The sequence below is a fragment of the Pleurodeles waltl genome, chromosome 1_1 (assembly GCF_031143425.1).
Source record: "Pleurodeles waltl isolate 20211129_DDA chromosome 1_1, aPleWal1.hap1.20221129, whole genome shotgun sequence".
Taxonomy (NCBI): domain Eukaryota; kingdom Metazoa; phylum Chordata; class Amphibia; order Caudata; family Salamandridae; genus Pleurodeles; species Pleurodeles waltl.
Genome location: NC_090436.1, coordinates 710,890,200 through 710,907,594, shown reverse-complemented (window position 1 = coordinate 710,907,594; position 17,395 = coordinate 710,890,200). Strand labels below are relative to the sequence as shown.

General features: G+C 40.7%; 1 protein-coding gene across 1 annotated transcript in view; it reads right to left on the bottom strand.

Annotated features, from left to right (window-relative positions):
- Nucleotides 1-17,395, bottom strand: part of SLC12A2 (solute carrier family 12 member 2) — a 409,553-nt gene that overhangs the window by 219,212 nt on the left and 172,946 nt on the right. The window contains exon 10 of the mRNA XM_069227287.1: nucleotides 6,955-7,106. Coding sequence (XP_069083388.1) covers nucleotides 6,955-7,106 — 152 coding nt within the window. The remainder of the gene's footprint in view (nucleotides 1-6,954; nucleotides 7,107-17,395) is intronic.

The window sequence follows — 17,395 nt, the reverse complement described above, 5'->3', positions numbered from 1 at the left end:
AACATTTTTTTTTTAAAAAAAAGACAGAACTAGGCATCACTAGGCAGCTAGGCTAGGCATCACCTCATTGAGTGGTTGAAATCACGTCCTTTAAAACAGAGGAAGGCGGCTGGTGCTCTTTAACAGTTGTAGTGAGCACTACGAATTATATAGACTTAGTTAAAAATCTGCCATATGTAGGAAAGTACCATCTTGCCTGGCATGTTAACCCCATATTTCACTGTATATATGTTGTTTTAGTTGTATGCGTCACTGGGACCCTGCCAGCCAGGGCCCCAGTGCTCATAAGTGTGCCCTGTATGTATTACCTGTGTGATGACTAACTGTCTCACGGAGGCTCTGCTAACCAGAACCTCAGTGGTTATGCACTCTCATTTCTTTCCAAATTGTCACTAAAAGGCTAGTGACCAATTTCACCAATTTACATTGGCATACTGGAACACCCTTATAATTCCCTAGTATATGGTACTGAGGTACCCAGGGTATTGGGGTTCCAGGAGATCCCTATGGGCTGCAGCATTTCTTTTGCCACCCATAGGGAGCTCTGACAATTCTTACACAGGCCAGCCACTGCAGCCTGAGTGAAATAACGTCCACGTTATTTCACAGCCATTCACCACTGCACTTAAGTAACTTATAAGTCACCTATATGTCTAACCTTTACCTGGTAAAGGTTGGGTGCTATGTTACTTAGTGTGTGGGCACCCTGGCACTAGCCAAGGTGCTCCCACATTGTTCAGGGCAAATTCCCCGGACTTTGTGAGTGCGGGGACACCATTACACGCATGCACTATACATATGTCATGACATATGTATAGCGTTTCAATGGTAACTCCGAACATGGCCATGTAACATGTCTAAGATCATGGAATTGTCACCCCAATGCCATTGTGGCATTGGGGAGACAGTTCCATGATCCCCCTGAGTCTCTAGCACAGACCCGGGTACTGACAAACTACCTTTCCCGGGGTTTCATTGCAGCTGCTGTTGCCAACCCCTCAGACAGGTTTCTGCCCTCCTGGGGTCCAGCCAGGCTTGGCCCAGGAAGGCAGAACAAAGGACTTCCTCAGAGAGAGGGTGTTACACCCTCTCCCTTTTGGAAAAAGGTGTCAGGGCTGGGGAGGAGTAGCCTCCCCCAGCCTCTGGAAATGCTTTGATGGGCACAGATGGTGCCCATCTCTGCATAAGCCAGTCTACACCGGTTCAGGGATCCCCCAAGCCCTGCTCTGTCACGAAACTGGACAAAGGAAAGGGGAGTGACCACTCCCCTGACCTGCACCTCCCCTGGGAGGTGCCCAGAGCTCCTCCAGTGTGCTCCAGACCTCTGCCATCTTGGAAACAGAGGTGCTGCTGGCACACTGGACTGCTCCGAGTGGCCAGTGCCAGCAGGTGACGTCAGAGACTCCTTCTGATAGGCTCTTACCTGTGTTGCTAGCCTATCCTCCTTCCTAAGTAGCCAAACCTCCTTTTCTGGCTATTTAGGGTCTCTGCTTTGGGGAATTCTTTAGATAACGAATGCAAGAGCTCATCAGAGTTCCTCTGCATCTTTCTCTTCACCTTCTGCCAAGGAATCGACCGCTGACTGCTCTGGACGCCTGCAAAACTGCAACAAAGTAGCTAAGACGACTACTGCGACCTTGTAACGCTGATCCGGCTGCCTTCTCGACTGTTTTCCTGGTGGTGCATGCTGGGGGGGTGTAGTCTGCCTCCTCTCTGCACTAGAAGCTCCGAAGAAATCTCCCGTGGGTCGACGGAATCTTCCCCCTGCAACCGCAGGCACCAAAAGACTGCATCACCGGTCCTCTGGGTCCCCTCTTAGCACGACGAGCGTGGTCCCTGGAACTCAGCAACTCTGTCCAAGTGACTCCCACAGTCCAGTGACTCTTCAGTCCAAGTTTGGAGGTGGTAAGTCCTTGCCTCCCCACGCTAGACTGCATTGCTGGGTACAGCGTGATTTGCAGCCGCTCCGGCTCCTGTGCACTCTTCCAGGATTTCCTTTGTGCACAGCCAAACCTGTGTCCCCAACACTCTAACCTGCAGTGCACGACCTCCTGAGTTGCCCTCTGGCGTCGTGTGACCTTTTATGACTTCGGGTGAGCTCCGGTTCACTCTTCTTCGTAGTGCCTGTTCCGGCACTTCTGCGGGTGCTGCTGGCTTCTGAGTGGGCTCTGTCTTGCTGGACGCCCCCTCTGTCTCCTCACGCAATTGGCGACATCCTGGTCCCTCCTGGGCCACAGCAGCATCCAAAAACCCTAACTGCGACCCTTGCAGCTAGCAAGGCTTGTTTGCGGTCTTTCTGCACGGAAACACCTCTGCAAGCTTCTTCACGACGTGGGACATCCATCCTCCAAAGGGGAAGTTTCTAGCCCTCTTCGTTCTTGCAGAATCCACAGCTTCTACCATCCGGTGGCAGCTTCTTTTCACCAACAGCTGGCATTTCCTGGGCATCTGCCCACTCCCGACTTGATCGTGACTCTTGGACTTGGTCCCCTTGTTCCACAGGTACTCTAGTCTGGAAATCCATCGTTGTTACATTGCTGGTGTTGGTCTTCCTTGCAGAATTCCCCTATCACGACTTCTGTGCTCTCTGGGGAACTTAGGTGCACTTTGCACCCACTTTTCAGGGTCTTGGGGTGGGCTATTTTTCTAACCCTCACTGTTTTCTTACAGTCCCAGCGACCCTCTACAAGCTCACATAGGTCTGGGGTCCATTCGTGGTTCGCATTCCACTTCTAGAGTATATGGTTTGTGTTGCCTCTATACCTATGTGCTCCCATTGCAATCTATTGTGACTGTACATTGCTTGCACTGTTTTCTATTGCTATTACTGCATAATTTTGGTATTGTGTACATATATCTTGTGTATATTTGCTATCCTCATACTGAGGGTACTCACGGAGATACTTTTGGCATATTGTCATAAAAATAAAGTACCTTTAATTTAAGTATATCTGTGTATTGTGTTTTCTTATGATATTGTGCATATGACACCAGTGGTATAGTAGGAGCATTACACGTCTCCTAGTTCAGCCTAAGCTGCTCTGCTAAGCTACCTTTTCTATCAGCCTAAGCTGCTGGATACCTCTTCTACACTAATAAGGGATAACTGGACCTGGTGCAGAGTGTAAGTATCCCTTGGTACCACTACAAACCAGGCCAGCCTCCTACACCATACCAACAGCATAAAGCTACATAAGCATGCAAAAAAGCCTATGAAAGGTTCAACTGCCTGCAACCTTAAAAAATAAACTAGTCCTGTGGTTCCCAACCTTTTGATTTCTGTGGACCCCCACTTTAACATTAATGGAAACCAGGGACCCCCACTGAATCATCATGGGAATCCGGGGACCCCCGCCTGAGTCATTACTCAAAGCTGGAGACCTAATTTGTCAATATTTTTTTATTTACTAGGCTCTCTTGGACCCCCAGAGAAGGCTTTGCGGACCCCCAGGGGTCCCCGGACCACAGGTTGGGAACCATTGAACTAGTCGATTTTTAAGCGGGCTGTAAATATGTAGCCCATTTTTTATATTGAAAATAAATATACTGCATAACTGTGAAAACCCAAATACAGTAACAGATATTTGTCTTAAAGACTAGGACTAACAACTGAACATTGTACTTCTCTGCAACCTCTTGAAGCTGCCTCACATTTCTAATCCAGTGAGCAAAAACATCATGTGTTCCATTCAACAATACACTCGCCTGAATAAGTAGCAGCTCCAACTGTGGTTTCGAAGTGCTTCTTTGTCCCAAGTCTTATGAATTAACACAAATTTCTAAAATCAGATCAGTTTTAACTTTCAGAACTCTCAGTTGCACTAATTAGATTACACAAAGTTCAAATTTAACTAAGCAATTTCATATAGATTGGGACCAAAGCTTTCAAATAGATTCACAATTAGAATAGAAGCAGTCAAGGTTCAGCAGAATTCTGTTTGAAACCAATTTGCATCCCTAAGATGAATGTGGGTGGTGGAGAATTTTGGAGGAGACTGAACCAGTGGTTAATTTACTGACAATTTGAAACCATACATTGGTTCTAATCGTTCCTCCTTTGCGTAAGTCTGGGCAAATCACTTATCTCCTTTTTGCCCCCATCTAGGCTACAAAAATGACACCCATCCTTTGGTATTTCCTATCCCCCAGAGGTAAGCCATTTCACAGCTTCTGGTAATGGAAGTACGACAGAAAGAAACAGTGAGGATGGGATGAAGGAAAAAAAAAACACTCATCATACATAGCAGTTTCTTAAAACCTCAATGCACATTAATTATCTTGGGGATGGATGTAATGTAGACCTAGATTGTTTCCTGTATTCAGCCTAGGTGAAGGCTGGGAATTTTACCGACTCACTGTATGAAAACAAACTTCTTCTCCATGAATTGTATAGGTTAGGATCATCTGCTTGCACAGAGCAAAGCATACATACTTCCAGTTAGCCTTGCATAGTCGGCTGGCATTTAACCAGTGAGCTGCCACGCCCTAGCATTCTGGCCCTGGGGCTATGAGATTCCCTGACCTCGTTCCTACTTACAAGGTGTTTTTTTTTTGTGACTAAGCCCTTTTAGTCTTAGATGGAAAACATAAGAGATGGGGCAGAAACTGCATCATGTAAATCACTATATTGTGTTTAAAATGCATCGCTGCACATTTTGTTCCGATTTGGATCAATTTCGCCCCCTTCGCTCCCTGTACCTTCCAAGCCAAGGAGTGATTTCTAACGGGGGCTCCACTTGGTAAACATGTGTACAGGGTTTAATGGCACCAACTTTAGGCCGGCCAGTCTCTTCCTTCCTTCCTTCCACGGCCACAGGCAGCCCGAATCTAATCCTGGCAGGCCCCTCTTTGGAATGGTGATGTGCTACAGAGGACTGATCTACAACCTTTGTCTGCCGAATCCTGAAAAAGCCGGTAGCACAGAAAAGAGCTTAATTTCATAGTGCCACCTAAAGCATCTGGGTTAACTTTTTTGGTAGAAATAAACTTCAATTTATTTATTTGATAACACTGCATTTACAATGCATTTGGTACAGATTTGGATCAGCTTCAGTCCCTGCCATTTGGTGCTTTCTTGCAACAACTTGGTAATTGTGTGACATAAAGGGTTACCAGTGGGAGACAGTTTACAGGATGTTAGGAATAAGGCTCCCATTGGATCTAGGTTAATTTACATCTCAAACTTTTCCCTCCTACTTGAACAGATCCTTTAGTGTAACTGGTATAACGGTGACAAGTTAACAGTGCTGCTTAATAGTGACTGTAAAGGGCAGAGGACCAGAAACTCGCCCTCTCTACTTCCTGATCACCAGGTAAGTACCTACTCACCAGGCTGCGCTCGCCTGAATACAAATCCTCATTACAACCACAGGGTGTGAATTGCTGCTCTCTAGGGGACTCTATCCCTGGGCAAATCCCACATACTGGGTTCTAAGAGAGTACCCCTCCTGGCAACAGCCAACATACTGAACTCTGAGCCCATCACACTAGGTACAGTCCCCGAATAGATCAACTAGGCAGATAGCCACCCCGGATTCGACTCATCCCCCCCCCCCCAATTCCAGAGAGAGACGACAAGACAATAGGATCACCAGGATAAACCAACTACCTCTACCCACAAGAGACTTTTTGAAGGCCTACTCGGTCTCAGTCTGATGTTTTCTGTGTCACAATGTACCAATTTACTACTTGATCTCTCGTCTTTACAGGTTGCTTCTTAAATCTGCCTGTCCTGTAAAAAAAATTAAAATCTACTTGTCCCTTTGTTGCCATGCACTGCAGGGACAAATTATGGCAGCAATCGCATTATATAAGAGCTCTGACTAAGAATAGCCTCTGCGATTATTCCAGGGCTAAATACCATAGTAGGGCTTGAATACTAGTAATGTCAATCCCTATCATAGCAATTTCCTTATTTTGCCACCTTTCCACAGAACTCCATACTGGGACTGGTAAGCAATAGTTCCAGCCGGAAATGTCTGAGTCTGTGCAAACCTACTAACTTGTATGTTATAACGATTTTCACCAGCTCTTCTCTAATCTTTTCCCATATTAAGAAAGCCGGATATTTACTCCTGACTAGGGCAGAAGCAGAAATTCTTCTATGGTTGGGAAAAAAAAGTTGTTGGAGGGAAAGTGAACTTTTAAATGTTCAATAGATTTTAGCATGCGCAAATCTGCTTATGCTAAAATACAGTTCATAAATATTTTCTAGGAGTACGATTTCCTGGTCTACTTTGGTAAATTCATTAAAGCCACTAATGCAAAGACATATACCATGAGTACACTTTTCTGACTTCCCTTAAGAATTTGGCCCCTAATTAGGTCTGGCGTTAACCAAGACATTTTGTTTTAATTAAAAATCTACTTCTCTATCTATTAACTGGCTTTACTGTGAGTGATCACGTTCTGTTCTTCCACAAGGAGCATATTTGCACACAAAGTTTTGTTCCGTGCCAGGAACTAGTGTGGCAATGTGTGCTTTTTTAGACCAATTCGTTTTTTTTGGTTTTTGCCAATGTTTGTTACAATGGTGAAGGTCTGGCAGCTCCCACAACAATGAAGTGCTACAAAAGTCATGTGTCAACAAGACACGCATTGACAAAACTAGAAGACTGACCAACTACATTAGAGTGAGAAATATGTATGCTGTTGCATCTCATAAACCCAGTGTATTTATTAAGCACAGGTTAGAGGAGCAGGACAAAAAAAAAAAATACAGAGCCATTCAACAAATTTAAAGGTACCATGAGGCATTCATTATAAAAATCTGAAATTGACTTTTTTTTGTTTTAGGCTCTTCATATGACAATGTTATTCCTGCAACTCTGCATTAGATGATTTGCAAACCATTTAAAACTTAATCCTCTACGCTACGGTGCAATTAAATAAAGATGGCAAATTTGAGGAGGAAATAATGCTAAATGTTCAATTATTGGATACCAAGCGTCTTACCTGGAAATCTTTCATTAAACCGTATTTACACTCTTTTATTTTACAGGAAGAGAAGTCAAAGTTTAATTTGCATGCTGCCTCAGTGCAGTTCGAGAACTCTGTGAGAAGGGTGTCATTCAAGCTACCCGTGGCATCCCGGACAACACAAGAACCTAGTGAAAGATACAGAGAAGTTAGGAGTACTGTTTAATCTATAGCAAAAATGTTCACATCCACTGATGACTTCAACAGTAATATACAGATATCTGACAAACAGCAAAAAAGAAAGAAAAGAAAAATGTGACCAAATGATAGTGCCAATATTAAACATTGGTCTCATTAATCTTACTGAAGTTAACACTACCCTTGGCTCTAGCTAGCAAAACATTAATAATTTAAAAATATAAGTTCAGTAAGGATTTTTTTTTATATAAAACTTTTAATCAATCGATTTACAGTGCAAGTAACAGAAAAGTCAACTTTTGTTTCATTTAGTTTGCTTTTTAAGAATGTCACTGGCATGCACCAGAATGTGGCCTAATTTGTATGCAAAATTGCACGTGCGCTGTTACCATTTCCTTTGGTACCCTGATCAGATTGAAGCAAGGTACCCATGTGCCATTATACAAAACCGTACCAGTGAGACCAAAGTAGGCATGGGGGAAGTTTCCCAAAGAGCAAGAAGTAGAGGTTCAGGAAGGCTTCCTTTTGAAGACTCACACTAATGTTAGAACCTAGGGGTATTACAGTTGCTATTTCAGTTGATTCTTTGTGCTTTAAACAATCTGACAAAGGTAGAAGAATTATCAAAATGTGTAACCTTTTCCTGCAACTGTGGACAGAAACGGTTGTTCTCTGCATACCATTCCAAATGGTACCTGCCTTAATCAGAAGGCATTTAACAGGCTTGTCTATTAGGCTTGATGGTCTCTTTGCCCTCTTGTTAGCATTGGTGTTTACAGAGCACCAAAGATATACAAGTGCTGTAGAGAAAGGTTACAGAAGATCATTTCTTTACAGTGGAGGTACCATGCAGATTATTAAAACCAAAGATATTTAGTTTTGCTTCCCTTTATTCAGCCTTATTTAAAATGTTTATAAAAACGCAAACATCACCTTGAGCAACTGGATCCATACAGTATAAAAGCAAGTGAATCAAACTGTACATAAAGTTTACTAGGGCCTGTCTGACAAAAGGGACTAGAACTTCTGTGAAATTCAAAAGGTGAGGGTGCCTGCATATCCAGGGATTCCACAGAGATTTACATGTCCAGAAGCAAAAACAAGTCGTCTAGATGTAGGAATTCCAAAAGCGCTATCATGGTTACAGAATTGTTCACCTAAACCTATTAAAAGAACTCCAAAAGGTTTATTACATCAGTAGAGATACAGTATTTCCACAAGGATTGCCCTTCTGTGATTCCTAAAGACAGGGTTGGTATCGCAATTTATTTCTCAATGGCAAAGAGACAGATGTGTTTCAACCCAAAACGGGGTCTTGGTCACATAGCCATCAGTCCGTTTTCCATGATTATAAGAAAAACATCAGTGCGTCCCACACAACGTACCCAAGGAAATAGTGAAAAGACTTTCAAACTTAAATTTCTTTTACGGTTGAACTGGAAAACGTTATACTTACCTCATTAACACAAGTATGTGAAATCATCAGCCATAAAGTGACACCTGTTTTTAAAATCAAATATTCCCATGCACATAAAATCTCATGACTTTTTAACACATTACTCAACAATTTCTACATCCTGGATATGTTAATTACTCGCCCTATTCATATTCATCATTCATTGATTACTCTCACTGGCACATCTAAACCTCCGTTAATATTTTATTGGCATCATTATTAATTCTTCTCATTGGCTAGTTGGAACACAGTATTTACACTCAATAGTACCATTTCTCTGTTACAATTATCAACATAATTGTATTCTTAAATTCTTTATTTCATCTTGACTACTCCTTGAAGGTTTTATTTACATTTTTTTTCCATTCACTTCTTTCTTTCATGATTTTAAGCTATCTGTTACTAGCTCAATTTTTCTCATCTTGATCTCTTGTTGGAACTGTCTCCTCTCCCACGATACCTTCTGACTATGCTCAACCCTTGCCTGTTCCACTCCCGTTTCTATAGGGAAACTTAAATACACTCAGTTATTGATATTGCGATGCACCAATATATATCATTATTTCAAAAAACGTATTAAAATCAAATCCAAAATTAAATGGGTCTTGACGGTGTTCAATAAGTCTACTCCTGAGTTGTCTTTACATTCCCCTCAAAACACTTGTTTCATTTATAGTGTCCAATTGCTTAATGTAGGATAAGATCCCAGCTTCTTTTACAGATGTGAATGTAATTCTTCATCACTATTCATTCCCTGAGGAATTGCACACCCAGCCTGCAGGATGAATCAAGACGCCAAGCTTTGTGAAGTACAGAAACAATGGCATATATCACAAAATTTGAGCCACAATTAATCAAACTGAGGATTCTCCAGTTCTTTTCTCTCTGTAGGGTAACCTCATGTGTATTACAACTATATTTACAGGCCTTACATCGTCCACATCTGCAAAAGACTCATCTGCTCCAACAAACTGCTTTTTCTTGGGGTAAGGCGACTGTACCAACCTATCCTTTAGAAAAAGGTTTCTTTGGTACATGATCCTCGGGGTACTCCCTATTCTATCTTTCAATACCAAATCTTGTAATAAGACTCCCAAGCTGTTTTTCAAAATTTGTCAAAATTTTCCCCGATTACTGTATTTAGTTATAAACCTTACTGGGTCATCATCTTCATGTTTTTCTTTTTTTTCTGGGACACTGAATCTAAACCACACATCTTCTCTCCTCACTTCATCTGCCCTTATACTAGCTTGCTTCAATGCTTTCTGAGGATAGTTCCGTATTTGTAATCTTCTTAAAATTTCTTGTTAAGTTTGCTTCATACTGCAGTTCCTTTGAGCCCGCAGAAATTCATCATAGGGGATACTCCACCTAAAGCTAGTGGGATGGCAATTGCCAGCATGTAAAATCGAATTCCCTGCCGCTTTTTTTCTAAACAACTCCGTTATCAATACTCCATTTACAACAGATAACCTCAGATTTAAAACTTCAATTGTGTTTTGGCTAGACTGCATGGGAACATCATTCTTGTGTAATTCCTTGTGAAAGGCCTTCAAGTCAGTTTCACACCCTGCCCATACAAAGAACACATTGTCTGCATCTCAGCCAAACACTTTGTCCAATTTGCCAGATCACTACTTCAGAGCACCTGCTCCTCCCACCAGCCAACTGCCAAATTGGCATAATTGGGTGCAAAGTAGGTGCCCGCAGAATTCCCTTGGATTTGTTTGAAGACATTCACTTTCAAACATGAACACTTTCTGCTCACCAGATATCAACCATTTTGAGAATCGCGTGTATGTTTTATCATATGGATTCTCCTAGCCCTCAACGATGCTTACATGCTCTCACACCATCAGTGTGCCTAATACTCAGAGACTTTCCACGTCCTAGCATACCATCCAATGCGCCTCTCCCCAATGGAGATTCTGTACTTTCTGGAAGAAATCTTTTGTATCCTTGTAATAGGAGTTAACATTTTCCATCAAGGGAAAAACGAAGTGGTCAACAAAAACAGACATATTTTCAAATAAGCTGTTCTTTGATGATACTATGGGATGTCCTGGCGGATCTACCACACTCTTATGTACCTTTGGGAACTAATAAAATGTCAGGGATCATAGGGGTTTAATTTCTTAAGAATTGTCACTCATCCCAATTCAATAGTTGGTCATCATACCATCCTTGTACTAAATGAAAATATCTCTGTTGTAAATCCAACAGATATGTTTTGTCCATCCTAAGGTAACATTCAGCGCTATTTAACTATCTATGGGCTTCCTTCACATATGCTGCTCAGTTAATCAGGACCACAGTTCCTCCCTTATTGAAGGGTTTTATTTTTATACTCGGATCACTCTGCAATGATAAAACTGCCTCCCATTGTGCTTTTGTCATATTCCGTCTCCGTGGGGTACCACTGGTAAACTTCAATACGTCATCAGCCACTAATTCACTAAACACATCAATAGAATCCCCAGCTGTCTGTGGGACAAACTTAGATTTCTGTCTAAAGGTAGTTTCACTAGTAGGTCCTGTATCAATGCCAACGTCATCCCAGACACAAACAAGGGGTCAAACGGATCACAACTCACTTGCACTTTGCCCCACTTCAGACTCACTGATTCTATCCAGAATTTGCAGTGTCTCTATATCCCCAATCAATAATGATGATGATGATGATGATGATCTTTCTCCCCCTCCCCCCCCTCCCCCCACCCCCCACCACCACTCCTGAATGGGGTCTAGGGTAACTTAATTTGGTTTTTCAATTCATTAACCTTAAGCAATTTCATTGTGCGCGTAAATCTATATAAATGAATGCATGTCTGTACACAGTCCAATAGCATATCTGGACAGAAGGGGAGACCCACTTAAAACTTGCTCCTCAACAACGAGTTAGCTATGTGAAAGATTCATAACTGTTATTTGTGATTCTGTGTCCACTATCATTGTTTACTCTATCCCTGGCCACGTGTTCCCATACCAGTTTTGTTTCCTTTTTCTGCATTGCCTTCTCTTTTGGTTTTGTCTCTTCCGCCTCTACATCTTCCTCTCTCTTCCTCTGAACGAGGCGGCATTCCTCGGAAAAGACATTGCCTCAATTTGTCCTGTTGGGAAATTTTGATGGATTCCAGCCCTGAACTTCTGTCCGTACGTGATTCACCTCTCTTCTTCTCCATTGCCCCCAATGTTCTACCCTTAGCTAATTGCATTCTGGCTTTATCAAACTGCCTTGCAAATGTTAAGATTCGTCCTGTTTTGTAGTCAAGCTCATCATGTTGAAACATATGATGTTTTCTTTCTATTACCTCTTTTTTCAAATATCTTGATTCTTTCATTTACTAATTTCAATATATTATTAGTTCCTGATCAATTTCCTTCTTCAATTCGTCCATTAGAGTTTGGATTTGTAACATCAACTGCTTATGTTCCTCCCATGAATTCTTAATTTGAATCTGTAACACTGCTTTTGAACACACATTCGTGTTCTCTACCGATTCCTTCACAAGTTTCAGTTTCGGATTAGATAAAATGGGTATAATCAAAAATCGCAATCCACGGGGAATGCGCTCTACCTCCAAATAATTCTGGACAGAGGTAGCCTCCCACTAGCGGCTTATCTCCTTCCATCAAAGTATCTCCAGTGCATTCCCCTTATTTCTGATACTGTTGCTGTCACTGCGAGTCTGCAAGACAGTCAGTGCGTTCCCATTTTTACTGTCCAATGTTTTGAAGATCAACAAAGCGGAGGCCTACCAAACCTTTCAAAAACTCCTCTGCCATGTCACGTTTAACTTCAATGTAATTCACTCTTTGCAAATCCACATTCTTGGTAACGGTCATCAGGTTCCCTTGCAACACTGCTGCTATTGCATGTTTTAACGTCTCCACCAAGGACATAGGTCATACCGGCTCAGATCTGCATTTGTCAAGAGAAAACGTTGTACATATAGCTGCAGTCCCACTGAAACATTACAGTTGCAGCAAGTTTCTGTAAATATCAGACAACAGTAAGCCCTCATATGGAGCTGCAGTTGCCCCATACACTTCTTGTGGAATGCACAGAGACATCTTCAGTGGACAATCACCTTTGAAATGACAAGTAGTAATGGTGGATGCTGCCCACATCGTGATTCCTTGCTAAGAAGCTGGTTGTCCTCTTTTCATAAGTGAAAAGGCTAAGAACAATTGGTGTGATTTTCTGAATTTTGTCAAGATAGAATTCCAAACACCTTTGACTATCCAGTAAATGGACAGTTCTCTAAGCAACATTTTAAGGATTGAGGAAGTAAAACTTAAATATAACTGGTTCATTTAAATGAAAGTCAGATGGAAACTTTGGCATGGTATTCAGATTAGTTCATAGAGTAACCCTTTTTTTCTGGGAAAAATATGGTTCCTTTATACAGTCTTTAGATTGTATTGCTCACCTGACCGATGTTAAAGCCAACACTGCTGTCTTACATTTAACATACATATTATTTTCTTTATGTATGGGTCTGAGGGAGCGTTTACTAAAAAGTGCAAGAAGAGTATTCAGTTCCCAGGATAGAGGCGGACCCTTATCGGCAGGAAAACCCAGATATACACTCTTACAAATTGTTTAATGATTCTAGAGGCCTGCAACGCAGAAGAGTTTAAGAAGTGTTGAAACCTTGCAATGACTGCCAGGTACACTTTGATGTTAGAAATGCTTGAACACTGATTTGAACAGGTGTAGAAAAGTACTGAAGAACCTGGTGTAGTTCCGAAGATAGAGTGCAAACCCTCTAGGGCTGCACCAGAAGTAGAATCTCTTCCACTTGGTCTGAATCTGAAATGTAACCATTAAGGGAACCTTAGTCATTACATCATGTAGTGAATCCTAGTTTGTTTTAATGGGATAACAAGAGTTAGCTTAGCATTCGGATTGCAGACTCGTGCCCCCGTCACCTAGTGACTTTTAACCTACTTAGCTTGCTCTGTCTTAGCTCATTTAATTATTTAATTCCTTTAAGATGGCTGCCTTGTTTATAGTTAGGCCACTTGTTATGCTTTGCATTATCAGTGCCACCGCGTTAAGGCATCAAGATCAAGTGGCAAAGACAAACAAACAGTAGGTGTTCACTCTTAGGGACTTTCCCCTCTATGCTTAATTGCCGCCCCAAGCATGCCTGTTATCTATTGTTTGGGAACAACCTACGTCAGGGGTCCAAGTAGATCTGTATAAATACATCACACTTTAGACAGATAAATCAGAGGGATTCCGACCAGAGGGCATCGCCACCATCGCTGATATCGATGCTGCACGTCGTCTTGACGCTGACCCAGTCTTCGTGTCACAGTGGTGTCTGAGATAGAGACCTCATTCCAAGGTAACGAGGGCTGGGGGCTCCTCTCATGGACATGGCATTGGCAGATTCGGTTTAACAAGCCCAGCTCTCCTTTAGGTAGGAGGTTAGGCCTATCATGATAGGGTATTAGGACATATTACACACCTTGTGTCTTTTCATGTTATTGCAAGATGGTGGGGTCTTTGTAATAATGACTCGTCTTTACAATTCTGTTTCTTGCACTGTTAATTATCCTAATCATTGCAGCCCATGCAACTTATTGCAGTTGTGTTAAATAAAAACTATTGCAACTTTACTGCATCTTCATTATTGTCTATGTTTGGTTGAGACATGATGTATCTGTGAGAAAGGGGTAATCTCTGTTTAACCACAACACTCCCTGAGATGTCATACTCTTGAGTGCTGCTAGTGAGCCAGAAGGGTTGGGACAACAGCTGCGACTTGATGTAGGATAGGCATAGTCGCCTACAAACATAAGTACTGTCATCTTTAAACCAGCAGTCTTGCCTAGAGCAAGAGTCCAAACTACGACAATCACGTGAAAATACATATATGGACTTAATACTTTGAGATAAGTATATCCACTGTATTTTTTTGTTACACACACACGGAATACTTTACATCCCTAAGGCAAGTGTTTTAAATTCATCGTAATATAAACACACACTTGCTAATTTAATCTGTTTTAATTCAATTTAAATGTGAATTCTATTATGCCTGTGTTACATATAATTTATTGTGCGTTTTTCAAAATTATACAACTCAATTATACTGCAAAAAATAAATATAATTCTATTCTACAATGTAATAAATTGTAAAGTAGTTAAACTCTCGATTGACATTTGAACTTAAATAATTACTAATTCTAATCTTTAAGAAATGTAAGATCTTAATCTAAATCAGAGCATTTCGTATTATAAAACCTAATGACATGCAGGCTAAACATGTCCCCTGTCAATAGCAACCTCTGAACCCTAAAACACATCAATTCATCACCCATCCCAGAACTAAAAAAACAAACAAAAAAAAAAAAATATATCCTTTCAAGCCAAAAGTCTACTCAAACATTAGCTCTCAAAACGTACTTACTCCAAAATGTTCTCCTTCTGAACCCTAATAATCAACTTATGGCAAAACACTACCTGTCCCAGAACCCTACAAAACCCCATACCCTCCACCTAAAATAGCCCCACACTCCAAAAAACTAACAATTAAAAAAACCAAAAAGAAAACCTTAAAACAAAAAAAAAAAAAACCTTGGATCCTATAAAACTGCTCACCCTTCAACCCTAAAAATCCTTTCCATTTGGAAAATGCTGAATGACATGGGTATAACAGCGGGGTCTCCTAAACCTATCACCCTTCACACACACCTGGTGTCATGTTATGCTAGGTAGGTTATGACTCCAAAGATCTTGACCAGAAACGGCCTGAAGCAGGGTTGCCTTTTGGTGCCTATTCTTTTTCCATTATATGTGGTAGATCTGCCAGATGTGCTGAGTAAGGCTGGTGGGGTAGCCCCTATATTAGGTGCCTATCCTGTAGGGACTCTCCTTTATGCGGATATCATTTTGGTAGACCTGACTCCTTAAGGCCTCCAGGAGCGTCTTGATGTTTTGTCTTCTTACTCGAACGCCCAGTTCCTGAAGGTCAGTGTAAATAAGACCAATGTCCTGACGTTTTGTCTAAACAGCTATCCAACTGGAAAAAAGTAGAAGTGGCTTTATAATAACTCTACATTAGAGGTAGTAAAGTCATATCCTTATCTGGGAAGAATTCTATCAGCAAATCTGTCTGAAAACGTTCATATTGCACATATCGAATAATGTGTTCACCTATGGAAACGCACTAAAGGCACTTTATGAAGCAACAGGCTATAGGCATTTTAATAATCTATCAGTATACAAAATGAAGGTTCCCTCTACTCTTTTATATGTTGTAGAGACAATAAATAATAATCAATGACACTTAATGCATAAAGTGAAAGGTAAGATTCTTTGCTCTATTTGGACTTTAAATTCCATAGTCTTGATAGAAGCACTAAGGTTTAGAAGTAGGATTGGTAAGCCCTTCAATAAGAGGTTCAGTAGTTATTTTAAGATGGTACCATTGTATTTTATAAACAAAAGAAAAGTCCATAACGGGTCTTATAGCTATAGAATCTCTCCATCCTTCTGCAAAGATTGGGACGTTTTTAACTAATATTATATCTGCACTTAAGCACGTTCTCTGACTAGTTTAGACATGCAAAATATGAGCTATGTTCACCTTAAAAACTTCATAAAGTACAATATGAAAAATTCTTTCATTTTTGTAGTGCAAAACCTAATTTTCATGGTGTCATTTAATCATGCCCGGCAGACACACCGCAGGTATACCTAAATTGGAATCTGGAACAAAGGATGCAAAGGTCTATAATGCTATGTAGACTGTTATGTTTGCCTCTAAAACTGCAACTGATGCACAGCAGAATATAGCCTGGGACAAAAGAATCTCATTTTTGCCACAATGGTGTACAGACAATTAAGCAGGTTATATTTATTTGTCCTGTTTTAAGGGTCAACCAACAGAAGTTTTTAAACAGAATTTTTAAATGAACGGAATTACAACTGTGAAAGCGACTATGGAGATGATAAATTGCCCTGCAAATGAATTAATGTGGGAAAAATGTTTTAATTCTTTAGCTTTTTTTAAAATAATTGTACTAAATTTATGTATTTCATATTTTGTAGTTCTCATAGTAAGATCCAAATCGCTAATAAAAACTTCAACTTGACAAAGACCTTAAAGGTGATTAAGAAAACTTCAAAGATGCAACAGTGATGAGGACATCAATATAAGTGATAAAAGTGACATAGTACAATTTGTCGGACCAAAAACCAACTGTGCCAAAGAGAAAGAACTGCTTCAAGTTGTACACTGCAGAGAGACATGCAACAAGAAGTAGATTTTTTATATTTTGCAATAGATACAAAAGGAAATGACAAATCAGCAGACATGCTTGAAAATCAGGTGAAGATTCTACACAAAAAGTGTCAGAATGCATCACAGAAGAGAAAATGAACAATGATTAGAGACAAAGGTTTATGAATGCTTTACTGCAAAAACCTTTGATCAAAGCAACATACAGTACTGATATACAGCCTCTACACTAGCCTCAATGGGAAGCTAGTGAAAAACCTAACATTTTGCTTATTGCAGGTTCACATTATAGCAGAATGATTACTGCTACTTTTGGCGTCACAGTAATCATCTATATGTGACAATCTTTTTTGTTATCTGAAGTCTTAAATTAACTGTGAAGTGGTGCACTGAATGCCTATGTTAATGTGCATTCGCTGTAGACTAGGAATTTAAAGTGATGTGGTATAGCCCTAATACTTTGTACAATCATTATTTTGACTGTTTATCACGTTAATTAAGAGTGTTCACTAAACTGATAATGAATTTGTAAAAGAGAAATGTTTTAAATGTTACATTCACGTGT